We start from the raw sequence: 23859 nt of genomic DNA on the forward strand, positions 1-23859 counted from the left end.
ACTGGGGAACCACAGTTCCTCCTGGGTCATCTGCTAAACACACCATGCTTTAAAGAAGTAACTGGCTGGGTGTGGTGGTGCACAGCTTGAATCCCAGCATCCAGAAGGTAATTCTCTGAATTTGAGACCAGCTCGTCTCCACAGTGGCCAGCTGTCCTGGACTCACTCCAGAGACCAGGCTGGCTTCAAACTCACAATGATCCGCCTGCCTCTGCCTCCCTCAGTGCTGTGATGTGTGCCACCACACCCAGCTAGAGATTCTGTCTCCAAAAGTAAATATTTGTAATCACAGAGAGTCTTTACTGATGCTTTTAGTGAGATGATTTTCTTAATTTGTCCGAAGCATATATAAGCTCTTGGGTATCGCATACAAACCAAATTTTGCACCCGGCGGTGGTGGCACACACCTTTAATCCCAGCATGGGAGGCAGAGGCAGGTGGCTCTCTGTCAGTTCAAGCCTGGTCTACAAAGTGAGTCCAGGACAGCCAGGGCTATTACACAGAGAAACTCTGTCTCAAAAAACCAAAAAGGAAAGAAAAAGAAAGAAAGAAAGAAAGACAGACAGACAGACAGACCAAATTTTGCTTGGTTTACAATAGAGCAGGACATCAACTATTTTTTTTAAAAATATATTTGAATATGTATATTCTTTCTCCGTACAATACGTTCTACTACATAATTACAACTAAAAACAGTTTGAGAAACTTGGAATTGCTGGCACCAAGACTTTGAGTTTGCTGAGCTAGTGTCCTCCCCTTTCACTAGGCCTTTCTCTTACCCCAAGCTGTCCTAACGGCAATCCAGCCTTGCTCAGAAGCGGTCTGGTGCCGAGAGCCCCACTCCGCTCCAACCCAAAGCTAAAGCACACACTGGCCTCTCTCCTTAGCAGCTGGGATGAGAGAGAACAGCTGTATCTGCTCCTGCCCAGCCCCGTCATCCCAATTGCAGTCACGGCATCCAGACACTTCACCCTGAGGACGGCAAAGCCAGTGAACTCCTTATCACAGGCCGTTAGCTGCACAGCCGCTTCATATCCTAACAGCGCTTTGTTTGTCCTTGCTTCCCAGGCACACCAGAAACACGACACCCACATGCGCGTGTGTTTAGGAGAGATGTTGTAGGAATGGCTTCGTTTCTCTCTTGTCGGTCCTTATCTTGTAACATCCAACTGCACCAGTGTGGTGACGACATTGAAGGAGCTCACTGGGATGCTAGAGGAGGGTGGGACGTGTACTAGCAGCTCCAGGATTTGTTGAGAGAAAGGGATGATGAATAATACAAGCTGCTCAAGGCAGATCAACAAAAACAGTCATAAGTCAAGAGGTGGCTCCTCCTCATAGTCTGCGGTAACTGCAGCGAGCTCCCAGTGCCCTTTTGCTTAGCCTTTGTACTCTCCACAGTGATGAAGGACTCGAGAGCATTGTGGCTGCTTTAAAGCTTCTTCCTATTAAACCATTGGCAAATCATGACTCTGCTTCCTCTCCTGAGCTTCCCTCTAGTGAGGGAATGTTCAGAATATGCCGTGACATTATGAAGGATAAACACATCGTGACATTACGAACATTAAACACACGTTAACTTCTTCATTTTTGTTGAAAAACCAAACTGCACGCCTTTAATCCCAGCACTCGGGAGGCAGAGGCAGGAGAATCTCTGTGAGTTCAAGGCCAGCCTGGTCTACAAAGTGAGTCCGGGACAGCCAAGGCCACACAGAGAAACCTTGTCTCAAAACAAAACAAAACAAAACATTTCTTCATTTTGACCTTTACTAAGGCACAGGATCTACCCCTTCTCCCAGAGCCACCCAGATTTCCAGGGCAGTGGCTGAGCAAATTCTTCCCGCTGTTCTCTCTAGTCAGATAAAGAAAAAAAATCAATTTGAGAACTAACTCATTGTCCCTGCTCCGTGCAGACCAAGTTGGCTGCTAGAGTGAATGCGTACTGATGACGTAAATGTACCTGGGGGTTGCTCAACCACACTCTCTATCACCTCTCAGGAGAAAGTATGTGGGGGGAAACAATGTCTTTTCTTAACATATGCACAGACTTTTCTTTATGGTCCTCATCGCCCAGACAATGCAGGACAACCATTCACATGGCATTTGCAGTGCACACCACGTAACCTTCAGATGACAAGCATGGAAGAGGAACGCACAGTCACATGCAAATACTATGCCATGTTATACAGAACGCTTGAATATCCACGGACTCTGGTCTATGAGGAAGGTTCTGGAGGCCATCCCCTATGGATCCTGAGGGACAGCTGATTTTAAAGGGCAACACTGACTATAGGGGTCACATTTTAGAGGCGCTGCATTGGCCCAGTGTTAGACTCTAAGCAAACCCCTGAACCTTAAGAGAGTCAGCTTCCTAGTTGATATTCATGAAGGAAACTGAACCGGTTGGGCTTACTCATAACCAACTTCCTTATCTATCATCTTCCTCTGATGTACGTGTAGTTGAGTGGCCTACTCTACAGGAGCAGTGCCTTTCACAGTTCCCATCAGTGAGGACATCACCCATCCCTTCTTCCAGCTGTGGTCCTTAAGACAAATGGGCACACTACGCCAGGGGCACTCACGTAGGCATTCGCTGGCGCTCTCAGCAGTTGCCCTCCTCCATGGCCGGTCATTGAAGAAAGGCAGGCACTTTTCACAGTCAACTCCGTACGTGTTATGCTTGCAATTACACACGAGTTTGTCAAACTCATTCTTCACACACTCACTGGCGTGTCCATTACATTTGCACCTGGAGAGCAAAGCGACAGGTATAGCTAAGAATGGGACCACTGTGAGGTCCTAGAAACGATGCAGAAGAAATGTGTATACAGAAAACCAAACGTAAGCCAAAAATTCTTTGAATTTTACCATTCAAAAGTATAAACTGAGGAACTTAGCAAGGATAAGTTGAAACACACACATATATACATACACACATACAAAAAAAAAACCCTGGATGGGACATGAACTAGGCAGAAAAAAGTCTAACAGTTTTTAAGGACACCTGAAGTCAGAACAGAAGTCAGGAAACAGCAGAAGACAACCACTAATAGTCTACAGCCTGACTGTCTGGGTTGGGAGCCCTTCCTTGTCACCTACAGTGTGCCTGAACCTCGCCTGTAAAACAGAGACAAGGGTAAAGCTTCCCTTGGGACAGCACAGAATACAAGTTAATACATATGACAGTCACTCACCCTAATGACTATGCTTCCAATTGAAGGAGCAAGACACTGACTTTGATGCCTCACTCCCCATAGATGTCCACGAGGTAAATTTTCCCCTTGGTCTCTCTTGGGGCAAAATTGGTGAAGGATCCCCTAAATCTGAGTATAGTAACAAAACAGAGGGCCCAAGGGAACTTGGAGATGTTAACAGGGCGGGAGCAGGGACATTTCTCTCACTTGCTTCCTTGAAGAAAGCAGTTCTGTAGCTTCAACTACTATCCGAAAACACCCATGCACACTGGGGCAGCTTCTCTGTGCCGAGGTAAGTCCTGATTTTCAAACCCTGTTCCTATCCTTCTCTGCGGTCCTTGGTGAGTATACAAACTTAATGTCTCCCATGACCTAAAACTGTACATGTCTACAACTAGATGCATTATTTCCCCCCAAGTTAGCCCATTTTCTTAACTTATTAGTGTTAGCACTGTTCTCCTGATCATCAGACCTTAAGATCACCTATGACTAAAGACTTGCTAATTTTCCTTTCATAGTAAAATGCATGTGTATGTCCCGTTCGATCTGTCAGGTGTTTGCTGCTTATATCCAGATTATACAGCATTGAACAGGAATGGAAATTCTATCAACACACTGACCCTTTACCCTGTTTTCACACTCAGCTTAAACATTTTCTTTAATTGAGTCTGCAGGTTAAGATAAAGCAACGGGCTTCCTGGCGTCTTCGTCAGTATGTACCGCTATCCTATTCTCAATGTATACTCATCCACCTAGCCCAGTTTTAAAATTATAACCTTACTATAAACGCTGCCCCACCTCCCACCAGTTAAATTTCAAACCAATCTCACTGAGCATGCCAGGAAAACCATACAAAAACAACTCTTCTGCTCTTGAGACCTCACGGGCTAATACGAGAAAAGAAAGTATGCGATTCTTAGCTTATCATCTCTGGCCATAAAGCCACCTTTCTGATTCACAGTTCTGCAGAGAGATTTCCTTCCCATCCAGCAGAACTATGCCCAACGCCTGCTGATACCTACCCGCGCTACTGCACTCACGCGAGCATCTTCCCTCTCTACCCACACCAGACCCCAGCTGCCCCTCTAGTCTTGCAGTTCTGTATCTTGGTTCGTGACATTTTTGTTTAGAACACACGGGCGCACTAGCACAAGCTGAGCCCCCAACCCCCAGGTGCTTGGGAATAAAAGTTTTTGGATTCTTGATCTTTTTTTTTTTTTAAAGAACAGGCTGCTGTATCTTGGAAGTGGGACCAAGTCACAACATGAACTTCATGGCCTGAAGGTAATTTTACACGACAGTCAGGGGACCAGCATTTTGACTGTCTACTTGTGACATCACATGAAAGCCAGAACGTATTTATTTTGAAACATTTCATTTCAACTTTTGTGTGCTGGTTAGTTTTCATGTCAACTTGGTTATCATAAGCCTGAGGACATCTGGGCCCCTCAGCTGAGACAATGCCTCCATCAGAGTGGCCTGTAGGTCAGGCTATGGGCATTGTTTTGATTAACGATCAATGGGGAAGGGCCCAGACACTGTAGGCAGTGCTAACCCTAGGCAATAGTCCTGGATTGTGTAAGAAAGCAGGCTGAGCGAGCCATGGAGAACAACCTAGTAAACAGCACCCCTCTGCTGAGCAAGCCATGGTGAACAACCTAGTTAACAGCACCCCTCTGCTGAGCAAGCCATGGAGAACAACCTAGTAAACAGCACCCCTCCATGGCTTATGGTTCAGCTCCTGCCTCCAGGCTCCCATCCTGCTGGAGTTTCTGCCCTGACTTCCCTCAGCTGCAGTCTGTGATCTGGGAGTTGAAAGATAAATAAACTTTTTCATTCCCAACTTGCTTTCAGTGTTTATCATAACAACAGAAAGTAAACTAGAACATCTTGAGTTTGTGGATTAGGGATGCTCAACCTACATTTGGATTTTTTACATATTTATGTGTTGCCTTTAACTCACTTCTCCCAGCATCCTAGAAGGTCAAGGCTTCTGCAGAACCCATTACTGGATTCCGCACTTAAATGGTCGGTGAATGTAGTTGCAGCAAGGTTTGGAAAACCCAGCTGCTCAGCTTCCAGAATGAGAGGATCCAGTAACAAGAATCTTCTAGGCTGTAGCTTTCTCTCCAGATCCACATGGTCCCCTAGATTCTAATAAAGTCATAACCAAGTTCTACATCAAAGTGTCCAATCACTTTCAAGTCAGATTCGATAGTTTACTCACCTGCCGCCCACAGCAAAGTCTGAGATCGCATAGTAATAGGACTTGAGAACTTTGGGGTCATTAAACACTTCATCTCCAAAGGTGTTTAGGCGATTGAGTGTCACTCTGATGTCAGTAGCAGTTACCCACTCCTGCCAGAAAGCAAAACGACAAAAGCAGACGCGTGAAGAGAAGTGCGGGGACTGGAAAGGAGAAACGCAGTTGACAAAAATCTTCTAAGTCGTTCATATGTTAATCTAGACCTTCTTTGGCTAAATCACTGAAATACTGATATTTTCCTCGACTCCTTCCTGCAGCTAGCTTCAGCACTTGGAGTTTCCAAAACCGAGGACACCTTTGGCTTCTCCCTAAGGTACCTGAAAGGGCTGAGCAAAACACACATCCAAAAGCCCAGCAAACAGAATGAAGCCTCCACACTCCCTGCTCTCTCCCCGGCCTGCAGTACCAGGTCAGAGCACACGAATGCCACACTTGCTCTAGCACACTTGTCCCTGTACACGGCTTCCCCCTGCATACTTTGTCCCCTCTAGCTCTGACTCCCAGGCCTGAACCCTCCCCCCCGGTCTGGGGGCACAGGGTAATGTGTGAGAACACTGACCCACACCAACCAAATGCAGTCTGTGGTTCTTGTGATCTTTCCAAAAACATCACCTCCGTTAGGTCTTCCCTGGCCATTCTATCTTAAAAATTACCACCGCTCCATTGCTTCGCTTATACCATCCATTTCAACACTGCCTACCCAACCCGATTAAAGGTATCAGAAGGGTAGGGAATTTGTGTTCATTTTGGTCAGTGCAGTGTCCCTCGTGCTTGGCCCAGAGTGAGTGATCAAGTTGAAAGGTGTACGAACAGCAGACAAAAATGAAGGCTGCGCTATTTCCCCCTGGGTTTTATGATATCTAAGTCCTTATAACCAGTGCCCTTTCGTTGAGCTAAGTTTATCAGTGTGGTACACTGCCAGTGACTCTGTCTGCCAGTGCCACACCCTGTGCAGCCTTTTCCAGGCTGACTCTGGGCTTGGCTGTATGGCTGGTTTTGGCAGAGGGGACATCAGTCAATACGACACAAGCAGGGGCTCCGTGAGGACTAGCTATTCATGCTCAGGGACTTGCTCTCACTGTGGGCAGGACTGGTCTGGTTCCCCACACATGGAAGACCACAGAGTAAGAGAAAGACTCAGCCCTCAGTTGACCTGCCTGGTGAGTGAGCCAGACCCAAAGATAGTCCTTCTACTTAAGTCCAGGAGACTGTTAGGCAACTGTGTGTCAGCATCACCCTCACAGAGGTAGCGAGCGGGGAGCTGGCGCAGGCATCTATGCTTCCAGAGGGCTCTACGAGACCAGCAGGCACACTCCTCGTAAAGAACAACTGCCTTAAGCTGTGCCAAACACCTGGCAACAGGGAGCGCTCATAAAAACTAATCTCCACAAAGCTTCAAGTATAATTAGAAAGGAGAAGACGGTCTCACGGTATCCAGCCTTGGAACTCAATGACAACTCCCACTCCAGGCCACAATGGCAGGAATCTGTTAGTTGTTCCTAATGCAAATAGCTAAACACACCTCTGCTTAATGCTTATACCTCCCAGGCTTCATCTTCTCACACACACACATGCACGCACGCACGCACGCACGCACGCAGGCACGCACGCTCGCTCGCTTGCTCCCCTTCATAAAGGGCTCACAGAGCACCACCAAGGCGAGTGCCTTCACCATGAATATCTTAAAAAGAGGAAACCTGGAGCTACACGGAACGGAGCCCAAGTCTCACTCTGCCACTTAGAACTATGAGTTAGCTGGGGCAGTTTACATCCTTTCTGAGCTCTGATTCCTCATCGGTAAGAACGAAGATAATAAGAAATATCCAACTTACAGAGTCACGAGACCCACAAGGCTTAATACATCCAGACACCATAGAGCTGCTCAGTTATCTACAGCTGAGAACGCGCTGCGCTACAGCACAGCTAAGTGTCTCACAGAGACAAAGACCCATGCATGCCCATCCTCAGCCAGTGGGACCTGAGACAGTCTCCTGCATCTGAGGGAAGGAAGCTAACTCTTAGTAGCTAAGAAGTCAAATCTGCTCACCCGCCTTGGCCCCGGGCTGTGAGAGCCAGGGTTCTTATATCACACACACATTAATTAAAGCTACTACAGGAAGCGACCTGAACACATCTATGCAGACGCCCTCTGCATTCTTACCACGTTGTCTCACTAGTTTCTACGGCATAAAGAGCTGCAAACAGCAGAATCCCTCCTGGGGAGCTGCTCAAGACAGGCTGGTGGGCAGCAAAGGAGCCAGAAAACCAGCCACAAGCTCAAACACCACTCTCTCCTACTGGTCCCACTGCAGTCTCCAGGATGGGAAATACAATCAACTGGACAAAGAAACAAGGCTGGCAGATGCCTGCTGCATCGCCTCTCCTGGCTTTCTCTTAGTCTTCACCTATTCCATCTGTCGAAATCAACTATTCTCTCTGCCATTTATTGTATCTGCATCACAAGAAATCCCTTTTTGAAAGGCCTTGGCAAGTACTTGGGTCTCCTTTCATATTCACCATCTCCTGACAGCCTAAAAGAATATGAAGGGTGGGGAACTGGACACACAGAAAAATATATTCTCATCTTTTGGCTCTGCCTAAAACTATACAACCAAATCAGAAGGTGTCCTTAATATAATAATAAATTACAGGGCTGGTAAGATGGTTCAGTGGGTAAGGGTGTTTGCTGCCAAGCCTCATGACCTGAGTTCAATCCCCAGGACCAACACTGTCCTCCAACCTACATGTGGCGGTACATTGTACACATATGCTCTCATATACACATACAAAGTAAATAAATGTAAAACAATAGTAATTATTATAAATTACAGATAAAAGGACTGAGATCTAGAAAGGCCAGGAAACACTCAGGATGACAGAGGCAGGTGGATCTCTATGAGTTCAAGGCCAGTATATTCTACAAAACTGAGTCCAGGACAGCCAAGGCTACACAGAAAAACCCTCTCTCAGAAGAAAAAACAAAACAAAACAAAAAACAGAAAAACAGATGTTTCCATTAAAAGCTTTTGTGAAATGGACATAACATTTGCAAAGTCACATCTAGTCCTTCATTCTGTCCTTGGTCAGCGAATACAGACGGCTCCCATTTAGACCATAACATCACCATCTAAATAGATGTGACATCAGTGTCTGTATCACCCTACAAAGAATGACATGGGATCCCCGTTTTTCCACCATCGCATGGCCAGAACATGTGAAAAGTTTAAAGAAACCTGAGTAATACACAGAGACTCCGTATGAGGGCGTCTAAGGGATGTGCATACAGAATAGATGAAGGGAACCTTTGATCTGTTCTACCATTAGATGGAGAAGGGTTAAAGCATAGTGCCAAGGTACCCTAGCAATTATCCAGTCTCTAGAACTCAACCTCTCAGGTAATAAAGAGAGTTCCCACACTGACTATCAACAGCACAGACAAAATGTGCTTGGAAGGAAGGAAGGGAGGGAGAGACGGAAGGAGGAATAGAGGAAGGGAGGGAGGGTAGGAGAGAGGGTGGGAGGGAGGGAGTTAAGGAGAGAGGGTAGGAGGGAGGGAGGGAGGGAGGGAGGGAGGGAGGGAGGGAGAGAGGAAATCTAAAATACTTAAATATCTTGCATCAGCTGTTCCCCATTGTTAATTCATAAAAATACACCTTTTCATTTATCAAATCAAGGAGTAGTTAAGAAAGGACGCAAGAAAAACGGGAAGATTACTTTAAATACCTTATTTTATTTATTTGTGGGGTTGGGGACAGGGAGAAGGCTCAGCAGGTAGCGGTACCTGCCACCAAGTCTAAGGACCTCAGATCAATCTCTGGGACCCACAAGGGAGAGAAACAACTTCTACTCCTTGTCCTCTGACCTATATACACATGCTATTGTGCTTACACACGCACAGGGACACAAAATGAATTTAAAATGTAAAAAAAAAATTTGAATCTCTTTGAGACAAGATCTTACATATTTCAGGTTGGCCTTGAACCTGCCACATGGTTGACGATAAGCTTCTGGTCTTCCTGCCTCCACCTCTCCTGGTTTATAAGGTATTGGCGACTGAACAGTCTACCAACTGAGTCATATTCCCAGCCCTACACTATCTTCTTGAAAACCAAGGAGTGAAATGTTCCCGCCTCAAGTACAGAGACTAAAGTTAGAGCTGTTCAGCTTTAATCAAATTTGCAAAGTAGCTGGGTATGGTAGTGTACACCCATAATCTCAACACTAGGGAGGTAGAGGAAGGAGAGTCAGGAGTTCAAGGTCACCCTCAGCGACATTAAGTGGGCCACTTCAGCCCTTGCCTCAAACAAACAAACCCTAAATTAAAGTGTGTATCTGTTTGTAAAGGTTACACCCTGGGATATATTTTTAAGTGGAAAAGAACAAACGAACAAATGCTGTCCAGGCAATGGGGCGGGGGATGGCTTTTTTCTTTTCAATTATAGATAGCACACAAGAGAATGGCATAAAGTCTAGGTACCCATCTGACGACTCACTTGGGTAATTTTTATACTCAAGATAGGACAGCTGGCTCCCCGACCATCCTGTGAGAGAGCCTACCTGTAGCACAGGGCTGTTGTCAAAGTTGTAGGCACTCGGTCTTCCTTCCAGGGTTGAAAAGGCCACGTTGCCCCCAGTGAGGGGGGAAATGTCACTGAATTCATCCGTACACAAGGCCTGCTGCTCGTCCCCGCCTGTCCTGATGAAGCCGCGGTTGGCCTTTGAGTACGTGTTCTCACAGGAGCCACTGTAGTACTGGTAAGGGATCCAGGGCCCGTCTTCCCGAGTGCGCTTATAAATGGCAAAGCTCTCAGGGCGGCTGGTGTGGAACTTGAGGCGCACATAAGTGATGTCAAATGCCTTCCCTATGGGACAAACACAGCAAAGTTCTTAAGTCATGTGGATGAGGATTTAAAAAAAAAAAAAAAATGCCCACTATTCCTAACCAGGTTTGGGGCTTGATGAAGAGGAGGCCAGCACTGGACCAGGACACTCAACACGGTGGTTGGGCCCAGTGTGCTGTTCTAAACCTGGAAAGTGCACATTTCCCCACAAAGTAAAGTTCTGTTGGGTTAACACAGACCATGAAAACTTGTGGTACAAGTACTAATACATTTTAAAATAAAACTAAATTAAAAGCTCACTTGTTCTGAATGCTGGTACTTCAATGAAAGCTTAATTAAACTTTTTTTTTTTTTTTTAACCTGAGGACTTTAAAAATGGATCTTCTGAGTACTTTCAATACATTCAAAACCTTACTATTTATCTTTTTGTTTGTTGGTTTGTTTTTGAGACAGGGTTGGCTGTCTTGGACTTGCTTTGTAGAACAGGCTGATCTCGAACTCACAGAGATCCACCTGCCTCTGCCTCCCAAGTGCTGGGATTAAAGGTGTGCGCCACTGCACCTAGCTCAAGCCTTACTATCACTATTTACTAGCTGGAGCACTTCTCTGGGTGTGCAAAGGCCATCCTCAGAACTATTCTCCTATCTGCCCTAGTGAGGAGGACAGTTTTTGAGATGTGAGCAGGAACGGAGGGAAATCCACATTCAGAAGCTCAGCAAAGGGACATAAAAGAGAGAAAGGCTGTATCTGAAGGGAACACATGAGAAGTAAGCTCAGCAGCCAAGGGCAGAAGGAAGAGGAGTCCAGGCTGCCTGCCCTCCAGGAGGAGAGTCACTGGGTCAGGAAGGTCCCTGCGCAGCCAGAGCATGGCCAAAAGTTTGGATGGCATGACTTCAGACACTACGAAACTAATCCCCATTGGTGCTCTCATTAGGCCTATCCGTTACAACACTCCTGCTTTACGACTTCTATGCTATAGCAGGGACACTTGGTGACAACAGTTGGGTCAACAAATATTGGTTGAGCTCAACTCCGCACTGAACCCTGTGGGACACACTAGGAACCCCACCCCAACCCCAAGTGCATCACCTCTTAGAATAAACCACCCTGACCTTCTCCTACGCAGAACAGGGACCCTTGCTTGCCCTCCCGGGTGCTAGGGCAGAGTCCTCCCCTGTGAGTCCAGGCCATATCCTCCAGCCCAGCTTTATTGACACATTAAGCTGAAGCATGTATGAAGAATGCGGGAATGGGCAGCATGGGGCCCGTGCTCAGGCCTGGCTCCTTAACAGCTGTCTGGTTTCTGCTGTGGCAGTTTCTCTTTTGTAAAGATAAGGCCAATCCTGCCCACCCACCCTTGCGTATCCTTGAGCATTTATAAAGATCTGTGAAGTGTGAAGCAATATTATAATAGAGTTTATGAAGAAAAGTCTTGAACCAAAGGCTTGGACCTATGCAGACAAGGACCTAACAGCCCCAGGGACTACTTAGTAAGTACACTCACCAAAGAACACTCCACAAATACAGATCTCCCTAAGGTATGGCATAGCACTTTTCCCAGCAGTTCACACACTACAGTTTATACAGCTTTGTTGAAAAGAACCATTGTCACTGCTAAGTCAACAACAACAAAAAAGGCAAGCTATCACTTCAGAATGAGGATGAGACTGTTGTGTAGCCATGGCATTCCAGAAACTTACTATCCAAGTCATTCCAACCAGGCAAACAGTTGACTCCGCACAGGAGCAATGGCTTGGGATGCTCACAGGCTTACACATTACCTTGCTCTTCTTCTCTCCCTACCTTCCTGACATTTCAGTGCTTTTTAGCAGCCTGACCTACAGCCAATATCTTCTGAAATAAGTCTGCACACAGGCCACTCATTACGTCTATAGCAGCCAAACACCCAGAGAGCTACATTGCCCTTGGTAAGCTCTGAGCCTTGCTGACTTCCCAGCTGAGCTCTCAGCCTCACTTCAGGGCAGCCTTTCTCGCCACTGGCCACAGAGCAGAGGGAAGGGGCTCTGTAATGTATGTGCTCAGACAGCCACACACACTGTTCCCAGAGTCACACTCTAACCACTGTGGGCCCAGGAGTGCAGATCCTCCTGTTAGTCCTATCACAAGAGTGGAACATCACACTTGGGCGTGGACAAAAGCCAGCTAGCCTAGGTTTGTAGCGTGTTTCCTAAGAGAAGTAGCATCTACTTATCTACTTCCAAGACCAAGAAACACTTAGAATTAGTGAAACAAGCAGTGGCTTTGCTGAAGAAATGGCATGTATGAAAGGAAGGTGATCACCAGAGTTGACTTTATGACCAGTGTAGAGATCAGAAGAGGTAGGAATGAAGGATAACGTTGTTGTTGTGATTTTTTGTTTTTTGTTTTGTTCTGAGACAGGGTCTCCTTACACAGCCTTGGCTGTCCTGGAACTCACAATATATAGATCATGCTGGCCTCCAACTCAGAGATCTGCCTGCACCTGCCTCCTGGAGTTTGAGGGTTAAAGGCGTGCACCACCATGCCCTGCCCGAAGGACATCTTCCTTAAGATGTAGCAATAGTCCAGGAGACATGACAAGCTAAGCATGAAACAGGGACAGTAAACTACAGGGAAGTGACAGGGCCTAGAGTGAAGTGCAGGGAGCCGACATCAAGAGGCGTAGCAGGCAACAGAGAGGATTGGACGTTGCTTTAAAAGACTTCCTCTACTTGCATCCACTCTACTTCCTCCTCAAAGTAGCTGCTTCCCATCCCATGAAGTGGAAGACTAGGACCAACATTGAATTTTTCAGTGTAAAAGCCACCAACTAGAAAATGGTTTCATTCACTGAAACAGCAGAAGGTAACCAGGGCTACGAGAGTGGGGGTTGGGTGCATCTCCGATACTCTAGATCTGAAGTACCTGCAAGTCACCTAGACAAGAGGAAATCTCTATAAGGGAACAGGATGTGAGTGGTCTGAAAGACCAGAGGATAGCTAAGTTAGTCATAAAGTCTTAGGATTCCTTAGCATGTAGCTATCAAAGCTTTAAGGAACTGGTAGAGACCAATGAGCAAGTGTGTTGCATTAAAAGCCTCTTTTCATGATCACCCTGAGGAACAATGAAATTGAAAGCACAGATACATGAGATGACAAAGCACCCAATGCAGAAGTGACCAGGGAGGGTAGGAACCAGGAAAACAAACTCTGGGGAGGGACTATCAATCGTAATAAAGTCTGCTGAGAGCTGGGCTGGGGAGATGGCTAAGTAAGTAAAAGTGCCTTCTGCTCAAGTTCAGAACCCCAGTGCACCCACAAAAAGTTGGGTGTGACTGTGCACCTATAATCCTGGTAAAAGTGGGAACAGGAGGATGCCTGGGGGTTGTGGCCACTCAGTCCAGCTTATCAGTGAGTTCCGGGTTCAGTGAAAGACTCAGTCTCAAAGAAGAAGGTGGAGAGGCTGGATAGGTGGCCCAGGCATTTTTAAAAGCACTTCCGGCTCTTCCAGCAGGCCTGAATTGGGTTCCCATATGGCTTACAACTGCCAGCTCCCGGCCATCTGATGTCTCTTCTCGCTTCCTCGGGCATCCACATGCATGTGGCATCCATTCACACAGACACAATGTTTAAAAAAAGAAAAGAAAAGTGATTGAGGAGAACACCTGATATCAACCATGGGCACGCTTACATGTGCAGACACTAACCTGCAAGGGTTCCTCCAACTACAAATATGGATGAACACATGCACACACATACAAATCTGCTAAGAGTCAAGTGCCAAATAAGACAATGCCTAAAAAACTGTCCACCGGCAGCAAGCCACAAAGTCAACTGTGCTTAAGGAGTTCCAGGGGCAGGGACGATGGCTTTGGGGTGGACAGTGGAGCAGAGCAGGGGGTGTGGTTATCCTGTTAAGCATAGTGTGAAGAAGAGCAGCAGGAGGGGAAGATCCTGGGGGCACGGGCCCCTGAAGCAAGCTTTTCCCTTTTGGGGGTTTTAGGTAAGAATGATGAGCACATATTTAATGCCGCGGTGGGTGCTGCAGTTCACAGAGGGGAAGATTCAGGTTGGGAAGCAAAATCAAGATTCAGTGCTAGCTGGGGTTGGGGGTCAGGGTGGGAGTGGGGGACTGGCCTGCCTCCTAGCTCTGTCTACTTAAAAATGTCAAGCCACTCTGTGGGGGATAAAACTGGAAGATCTCTGATAACACTTTCCCTGTGTAGTCACCATCAAGGGTGCCTGCTCTCAGGGTAAGAGGCAATGCTGGCTGGGGAGGCTGAGTGGGAGACAGCTGAACAACTCAGAAACTTTACTTTTTAAAATGTATTTATTACTGTTGTGTGTGAGCAGTGAGTGTGGGAACGCCTGAGGAGGTCGGAGGACACGTTTTGGGAGCCAGTGCTCTCCTCCCACACGAGGATCCAGGGACTGAACTCAGGTTATCAGGCTAGTAAAGCAAGCACTTTTACACACTGAACCATTCTGCCTGCCCACTCTAATGGGCATACTTGTGGACCAGTCTCCCCACCCCAACCCCTCCTGCTTCCCTCAAAAAAAAAAAAAAAAAAAAAAGCTTTATTGGCCAATGACTGGCCACTGAGCTGAAAGATCACAACCTTGTACGGCTATTTCTGCAGACATTATTTCCTCCAGAAGTCTAGAGCGCCCTTCTTCTTCTTCTTTTTTTTTTTTTAATATTTTATTTAATTTTAATTTATGTGCGTTGGTGTGTGGGTGTCAAATTTTGGAGTTACAGACAGTTGTGAGCTGCCATGTGGGTGCTGGGAATTGAACCCGGGTCCTTTGGAAGAGCAGGCAGTGCTCTTAACCACTGAGCCATCTCTCCAGCCTAGGAGCGCCCTTCTTAATGATGTATCTGAAGAACAAAGAGACAAGAAACTCCAAGTTGCTTCGAGGAATTTGGAATCTAGTTTGGACAACAGATCCAGTGTGGTGAGGCAACCCTACAATCCTGAACTCAGGATGAGACATGAAGACCCTGTGCAAGATCAGCCTGGGCTACACAGGAAGACCCTGTGCCCCAAACTAAGGATGTGGCTGTGGCTCTGTGGTAGAGCAACCCCTTTACCCTGCAAAGGCCCTGGGCCCGAGCCCCAGCACCACACACACACACACACACACACACACACACACACACACAGCAACAGCAGACAAGATCAAGAAACGGAACAGAGGGGCCAGGGTGTGCAATCAGCTGTTAACTGAAATCATGACGTCCATAAATGATTGAGAACGGGAAAACTAGGGCTAGTGTGCTCCCTTTGAGAGCTTCCGTGTCCGTCTGTCTCTCTCCTTCCTCCTGCCTGCCCTCCCTCTATCTCACCACACTTCCTGACTCACATTGGCCCATCCTATGATCCCACAGTGGCAAACTAAGAATCAATTGATTGGTAGGGTGGGAAGAAAACACGTCCAGGTTCCCTGATTTCCAGGCCATGACTCTGCCATAGTATCATTTCATCATGGGATCAGGCGACACTAAACAGTATGGCTTTAGGGAACAGAAGCCAGGTCAAATGACTGAAGACACACTAAGCGCAATTCTAGATACATCACCTCCTGTTCAGGCATAAAATGACAAACCATGGATACACACACACACACTGCAGAAAATACTTAGCTTCTTAGTGTTCTCCTGCCCCTCTGCCTCCCTGCCACATTCCTTCCTTAAAACAAAACAAAAAACAAAAACCTCAAGTGCAGATGTTTAGAATGGAACACTCAAAACTAATATTTTCTGCTCTGGATTCTACAGTCCATGCTGGCTGAAGGAATGAGAGAAGAGGAGGGGGGCTGTCACACTTCCAGCAGGGCCAAGCCAAGGAATTCTCTCCAGCCTCCTACGTGGTGAAGTATTTCTAATCTCTCTGAGTAGGGAGCCGCTCTTCCTGTCTTAGAGCTGGATGCAAGCACTGACTGCTGGGAACAGAAGCGCCTCTCTGCTATGTGCAGTTCAGAAGAATTCCATGAGGACCTTGTGAAACAGGCGCCTTTACATTTAGGGATGAATGACAATGGCCAGACAGAACTTTCCAGCACTCCAAAATGCCCTCCATGGCTTGAATCAGAACAAACCCAGTTCCCTCTGAAAAACCAAATCGGGCGCCACTGGTCCACTGTTGTACTTACAGGCTAACTCTAGAAATCAGAAAATGAACACTCTCCCTCAAGTCAGACTTAGGAGGGTGACACAAAGAAAGTGGTAGAACAAAGTCAATTAGAGCTGGTGTATGTTTAGGCTACTGACTAGGGCTCTCCAAACAGTTAGCACAAACAGTGGACGCAGAAAGCAACTGTTTGAAAATGTTCTCAGGGTTGTTAGCGTAGAGTTCCCAGGACGACATGTCCAGCTGCATCCCAGCTGCCACTGTTCTACCTCAGAGACGACCACACAAACAGAGCTGCACCAACCCAGGCAGCCCAGAGCCAAGTCAGCGCTGGGTTGGGGATCTTCAGGCCGACCTAGACTAGAAAGCACTGGAACACCTAAGCACGCTCAGGGTGTGCCGAGGTGATTGAAATGAGGTCAGTCCTGAGGGAAGAGCTATGTGCTTTCAAACAGAACGCTGAAGGAGAGAAGGGGGCGGGGGTGGGGTGGGGGGTGAGGCAGCTCACTTCTTCCCCTTACATTTCAGGGACCGTCCATGGTCTTGCCCTTTTGTCAATCAGCCAAATGCCACCAGAAAAGGGGCACAGACCCTCAGAAAGTACATTGAAACGACTACAAACTTACAAATGAGGAGAGCCACCTTTACAGTTTTCTAGCAAACAGTAATTGTCAACTAAACTTGCTGTAGCAGACACAATGGAGCTTTCCAGTGTCTCCTCTCAAATGCACGGCCCAGCCTTCAGCAGTCCTGTTCCCCCAGTGTGAGGCACAAGTACTTGCTTTCACATGTGTGCCACATTATGGCACAGACACGTCAAATGCAGAGCCAGATCTCTTTTGTAAAAGGTACAAAGAGTCTACACATCAAAAGCTATTTATAAAAACGACGGTATGGGTCAGCGTGGAGCTAAAGAGAAGAACACATTTTTTAAAACTATTTATTTATTTATTTATTATGTATACAAAGTTCTGCCTGTATGTGTGATTGCTGATCACATTATAGATGGTTGTGAGCTACCATGTGGTTGCTCGGAATTGAACTCAGGACCTTCAGAAGAGCAGGCGGTGCTCTTAACCTCTGAGCCATCTCCCCAGCCCTAGAAGAACACATTTTGAAACAGATGACACTATCTTGGAGACGAAAACCTCAAAATGCATCATACTTGAAAACCTCCATAAAGTATCATACTTGAGGTTTTGGTAAAGGACAAAATCCAACCCCTCTACCTACTATCCCCCACATACCGTGTGGTACTATCAGGCTGCTACCCTAAAGCACTAAACTTTGAAAAAAAACACAACATTCTCCAGCAAACTGAAAGACCAAGCTAACGTGACTCAACCTGGCTATTAAACATGGCCGTGATTCGGTCACTGTGTGGACAGACAGAATTCTTAACTAAGGCTAGACCAGTCAGGCATGTTTGAAAGGTCATTTTACATAGGTGCAAATCCTCATTAGAGTTACAAAACTTCAGATAAACTTGTCCTAATCTGGGTACCTCTGCCACCTCAGGCTGTATCGGCACCAAAAGAGATAAGATTACCAAGTGCAACTGCAAGCCAAGAGCTGGGAACATGGCTTATTAACCAAGCCTTGTGCTTACACGGCTAACACAAGCCCTGATTCAGGCTAGTGGGTCACAACATGCCTGAAATCCTTGAGCTCACTAAAGGAATGAGGCGGGCCTTTCCTCCCACTCATCCACACTCAAGGAAAAAAAAAAAATCTACTCACTCTGCTAAGCCAAGTTCTAGCTGTGGGAACTGACTGACGCGAGGGAGGCAGACAGAGAGGGCAGAAAGTAAGCAAAGAGGCAGTGATGCACACTATGGTGCAGAAGTAAAGCTGTTTAAACATGTACAACTGCGGGACAGAGGGTACCAGAATGTGGGGGAAGCTCTTTATTGCTCTGTTAATCTAATCTGCACAGAAGGGTGAATATTGGTAAAAGAAAATATCTGACTGTGAAAACGGTTCCAGTATCCAAAGATAGCAGTGTGTGGTACAGACCAAGACCAGCTCTAATAAGCCCCTCCCCCATAACACACAGAGCCACAGAAGGCTAAATAGCACAGCTTGATTCCTCCATCAACTATTTACAAAGTAAATTACCCCAAAGCTCAGTGACAAACTACTGAGACATTTGGTAGGAATTCCTTTGACTGTTTGGTTTTTTTCTGCAGCTCCTAATGAGTACACCCCCTTCCTCCTCCCCATGAGCATGTTCTACTTGTATCTCTCCTCAGTAGGATAAATTCCTATAGAACCATATATGGCTAATTATAAAACAGTTTTCATGGTTGTGTATTAATTTCTTACCACAGCTACCTACCCATCAGGTCAAAGTTAACAGCCCCTCGCTCGTCCTGAGGATCACATAGATCCAAATCCTTCCATTCACTCAACAAACACTCAACTTCCATTCAAATATTTACTGAACATTAATATGTGCCAGCTAGTCAATATTCTAAGCATGAGGCCACAGCAGAAAAAATAAGATACATATGGTGCCAAACACATGAAGCTTACAATCTGGTAGGTAGTGGGGTTTGGCAAGAGATGGAATTAAAAAAATATAAAGTAAAAAAAATTATTGGACTGCCATTGGGTCCTTAAAGGACCTGCGTTTGATCTCTAGCACCCACATAAAAGGCTAAACAGGCATGTGCCTACAGAATCCCCGTGCAGTGAAGGCACTGTGACTTGTGACCCCTGTGACTAGCTGGCTAGCCTAGCCCAGTCCGAGAGTCCCAGATCCCAGGGAGGGACCCTGTCTCAAAAATCAAAGTGTACGTCTCCTCAGGAATGGTCTCTGATGGTGAATTCCAGCCCCACATGTACACACGTGCACAAACATGAGCACTCACACATAAGCACACACACAATGTTACATGTCACATGATCGAGACTATGGAGGGTAGTGCCGTTTCATAGCTGGGTCCTACACTGAATGAAAAGGAGGGAGCAAGCTGAGCATGAGCAAGCACGGATCCACTTTCTCTGCTCCCGACTGCAGACATAGCCAGCTGCTTCAAGTCCTGCCATGTGACTTCCCAGCAATGGGGGACTACAGCCTGGAACCGTAAGCTAAAAGAAACCCTCTCCTCCTCCTGAGCTGCTTGTTGGCCATTTTATCGTGGCAACAGAAACAATACTAGCTCATGTACTACTAAGCACTTCCATCTTGGTTTCAGACTTTAAATGAGTTAAACAGAAAAGGGTATCTGAATGCCATCCATGCTACTCTGTTAGAATGAATGAGGCCAACCGAAGCGGTTCCCTTGGCTTTCACTGGTCATGCACTTCAAGGCAAAATGGGTCGCAAGCATCCACTGCAGACAAATACAGCCGGTGATTGTAACAGGGGCTGGCTACTCAGTAGCTACAGGCTTGGGGTGACTAGACCAGCTGAATCCGCCTCCATCACATCTTTTTCCCAAGTTAATTTCCTCAAGGCTGCACCTTCCTAGGCCAATAAAAATATACATTTGATGTTTGGGGAGCTAAACGTCTAAAATTTGGCATCCTTAACATGCAAGCATGGGTCAAATCCCTCATCCACCCCACCCCACCCCAGACTCCTTCTCCTCCCCCCACAAACTGCTAATATGTAACACACAGTGTAAGACCATCAGCCATTCTCAGCGGAAGGAACAGACCCAGAAGCAAAGAGTTAACTACTGTTTCAGTACACTCCAACAGGTAAGAAAATAGTTTTTCCCTTTCTCTAGAAGCCTAGACTTGTTTGAGGCCAGTCTCTGCTGGGTAGGGCTGGCATTTTCAGGCAGGATGTTTGTTACATTCTGCTGGGTTAGACCAGTGTGGAAATATTGACTTTTCAGAGAAGAAACTTCAGGTGTTTGTTTTTTTAAAATGTGCATCTGGGAAACTTAAGAACAAAGTGCCTGATGCTCGTGTCGATAACCATGGAGGAAGGAGAAGAAGGTAATCACCTCCTCACGCCCCTGTCAAACGGAGCATGGGGAAGCACCCTCTAGGTAAGCTTGGAGTCTAAGTCAGATCTGATATACTATGGAGCCTGGAGATTATCTGGGGCTTGTCCGTTTCTGTAAAGAGAAGTTTCGCTGGAATGAAGCCACGCCTGCTCACGTGCCCATCATCCTTGGCTGCTCACTGGCCACCAGAGCAGAGCTATAAGGGAAGCACTGCATGGCCAACAAAACAATGTCCACCATGTGACTGGTAGATGACCTAAGACATCCAAGATTATAAAAACAAGATTTCATGGGCTCTAGGGGAAAACTTACTGCTATTATTCTGCTAAATGAACATGGCAATAAAGTGACAAAAATAAAAGTTTTTTTCTTTTTTGGTTTTTGTTTGGTTGGTTGGGTGCAGTTTTTTGTTTGTTTGGTTTTGGGGGGGGTTGTTTTTGTTTTTTGTTTGTTTGTTTGTTTGTTTATGAGACAGGGTTTCTCTTGGCTCTATATAGTCCTGGACTCGCTTTGTAGACCAAGACGGTCTCTGCCTCCTTGAGTACTAGGATTACAGATGTGCGCCACCACATTTGGCTAAGAAGTAATTTTTTAATCCATGAAATTTTTAAAAAAGGTTTTCTATTAAAACATATACCACTCTTTTTTGTCACAGGGCATCCTGTTTTAAAATCTGCTGTACTACATCTGAATTTTTCCTGTATTAATGACAATCTAAATGCACCTGATACCTAGAAGTATGTACTATTTCACAGAGATGGAAAGCCACTTTATTCCTTGCAAGTGAGCATGCACAAAAGCAGTAGTCAGAACTTATCGTGTCAAAAATCAAATCTGAATGATATTCTTTTATTCATACAGCTCATGAAAATGAGCCAGTCAAGCTTCTGGTTGACAAGGAAAACAGTACTGCTGGAAAAAGAGGCACCATTTTTCCAAGGCGGTCCCTCTTCCCTGCCCCAAGCAGAAGCAGAGAAAGGAGAGAAACTGATTAATTATGTCAAACAGGAATCACAGGCGGGATGGGGGGGGGGGTGGCGGAAGACATGTTGAAAACTGCAAATAAAGTGGAAAGTGCGCACAGACCTCATTTAGATCTCCACGAGAGCCTCGCATCCTTGTCTTCTGAGTAGGAATTCAGTCTTTCACACAAGGCCTCCTTGTCCTGCCGCTCCTCTGAGCGGATGGACAATTTGCATCATGAAAGTACCCAGCCAGCTGGCATGCCCCCCACAAGTGGCTGATTGTGAGCAGACGCCTTCAGAAGATGCGCGCAGCAAATGCGCCCTTCACTTCTCATCCACGCGCCCTCCTGGCAGAGGCGTGCCTCTCCGCATACTCCTTCAGACTCTCTTTATGGTTTGCACATCCCTCCATCCCTCCCATGGCTGGACTGAGTTGGAGGGAGATGGAGAGCGCTTGCTTTCCTATTAGTGGTTAAAGTGAGCCATCACTTAGCTAGGCTGCACACAACCTCCCTAGACCAGAGGGAAGCAACCCTGTATACCTGGACACAAGCATGTTTGATTTTGCCAATGATTTAGAGTAAAAGAAGTAATTCCTAGGATACACTCAATTTTCCAAACCTCGAGAATCTGCTACAAACAAAGAATCAAGACTTCTAAGTAGGGAGCTGGAGAGATGGCTCAGTGGTTAAAAGCACTGGCTGCTCTTCCAAAGGACAGGGGTTCAATTCCCAGCACCCACACAACTGTCTGTGTCACAACTATCCCAGCTCACAACTGTCTATAACTCTAGTTCCAGGGGATCCAACACCCCCACACAGACACACATGTAGGCAAAACACCAGTGCCCATGAAATAAAAATAAATGAGTTATTTAAAAATCAATTAAAAAAGACTTCTAAGTAGTTTATCAAAGTGACCACTGTGTTTAATGCTATAAAAAGTCATTTACATTTGAGGTTTTTTCTAATTAAAGCAATCATCTTTTCCTTAATCAACATTATCATTTCATATACTATTTTAAAGTTCTTTTTGATTAGAAAGTAGAAAAGACTTGGGCGATTAAAATATTAAATGCCTCTTTCCAGAGATAAGAAATGGTCCCTTATAAATCCCCCAAATTTATAAATTATGTATCTACCAGGTTCAGTGATATCGAGGGGAAAGAGGCCACTTGACCGCTCACCCACACAGCATCCTTCACGTCGTTGCCAGTACCTAAACTCTGAGCCCTTTTGTCTGCTCTTCCCTCTATGGTGAGAGCAAACATTCAGCACGATAACAAGAAATGCTTCAAACCCATCCCCTGACATATTTCAAACAGACAGCACCTTGGGTCTCCCCACACACACCCACAATGGGACCCGTTCTACCTTTCTATTTACATCTTGGAGAACTGCCAACGTCCTTTCCAGTTCTCTGTGATCTGATGCCAGAGGCTTGGTATCCCAAAACCACCTACAAGAGCCCTCTCAGGAGCGCCACGGCTGGACTGAGTTGCCGGGAGATGGAGAGCACTCCAGAGCCCGCTGTACCACCTCGCGCAGGTTACTCGTACCACCCCGCGCAGGTTACCCGATCTAAGGCGACCGCTCCAGGCAAGTCACTGCAAACACCCCCACGTCTTTCTACTTGCGCTTCATTTTCTGTCCCAAACCACATCCTACAGCTCTCCAAGGTGCGTTGAATCCCGCCGCAGTTTCGCTTCATTATCACCCATAAGGCACACCTCATCTCGTCGCCACTCCCAAGTCCGACCTGACTCGCCAGGCTCAGTTCACAAGGAGCCTGTCTCCATGACGCTTTCAATCTGTATCATCCCTGACTTTCCAAAGCACATATATCGCTACTTGAATACCTACTACGCCTCTGTGGAAGTTTTCTTGCTCCAGCAAGGTTTATTTATTTATTTAATTTTTTGTTTCTCCAGCAAAGTTTATTACAAAGCAAGAACTTGCAGCTTTTTGGTAGCTTTTATCATAGCATTTTAAGAAAGCTTTTCTGGGGACTGTAGAGATGGCTCAGAGGTTAAGAGCACTGTCTGCTCTTTCAGGGGTCCTAAATTCAATTCCCAGCAACCACATGGTGGCTCACAACCATCTATAATGTGATCTGATGCCCTCTTCTGGCCTGCAGGCACACATGAGGGCAAATACTGTACAATAATAAATAAATAAATATTTTTAAAAATAAAAATAAAAAAGCTTTTCTGGCAATAATGCATATGTGAGAAAAGGCACCTTAAAATACAACCTTAACACAGCTAAACTCAAGCTTACCTTTTAAAAAAATGCTGTCTTATGATGTAATCTATTATTATATTTACTATTTCCATTACGTCTTGTTAGAAAATGCTGGCCTAAAGGTCCCTAATTTGATTTTGTGACGTTAATGAATTGAAACCCACGATTTGAAAACGCTATTCGGCAATCCCTACGGCACTGTCCTTGGCACAAACCACAAGCTGACTCATCTGCTGACTCATCTGCTGACTCATCTACCACACTGGACAGGGTAGAACT

At 46.1% G+C, this 23859-nt stretch overlaps 1 protein-coding gene across 1 annotated transcript in view; it reads right to left on the minus strand.

Annotated features, from left to right (window-relative positions):
- The window catches only part of Lamc1 (laminin subunit gamma 1), a 112188-nt gene that overhangs the window by 31696 nt on the left and 56633 nt on the right, over positions 1-23859 (minus strand). The window contains exons 2-4 of the mRNA XM_051147584.1: positions 10018-10322; positions 5422-5552; positions 2583-2749 (exon numbers count right to left, since the gene is read on the minus strand). Of these exons, the coding sequence (XP_051003541.1) occupies positions 2583-2749; positions 5422-5552; positions 10018-10322 (603 nt within the window). The remainder of the gene's footprint in view (positions 1-2582; positions 2750-5421; positions 5553-10017; positions 10323-23859) is intronic.

The sequence above is a fragment of the Acomys russatus genome, chromosome 6 (genome assembly GCF_903995435.1).
Source record: "Acomys russatus chromosome 6, mAcoRus1.1, whole genome shotgun sequence".
NCBI classification, from domain to species: domain Eukaryota; kingdom Metazoa; phylum Chordata; class Mammalia; order Rodentia; family Muridae; genus Acomys; species Acomys russatus.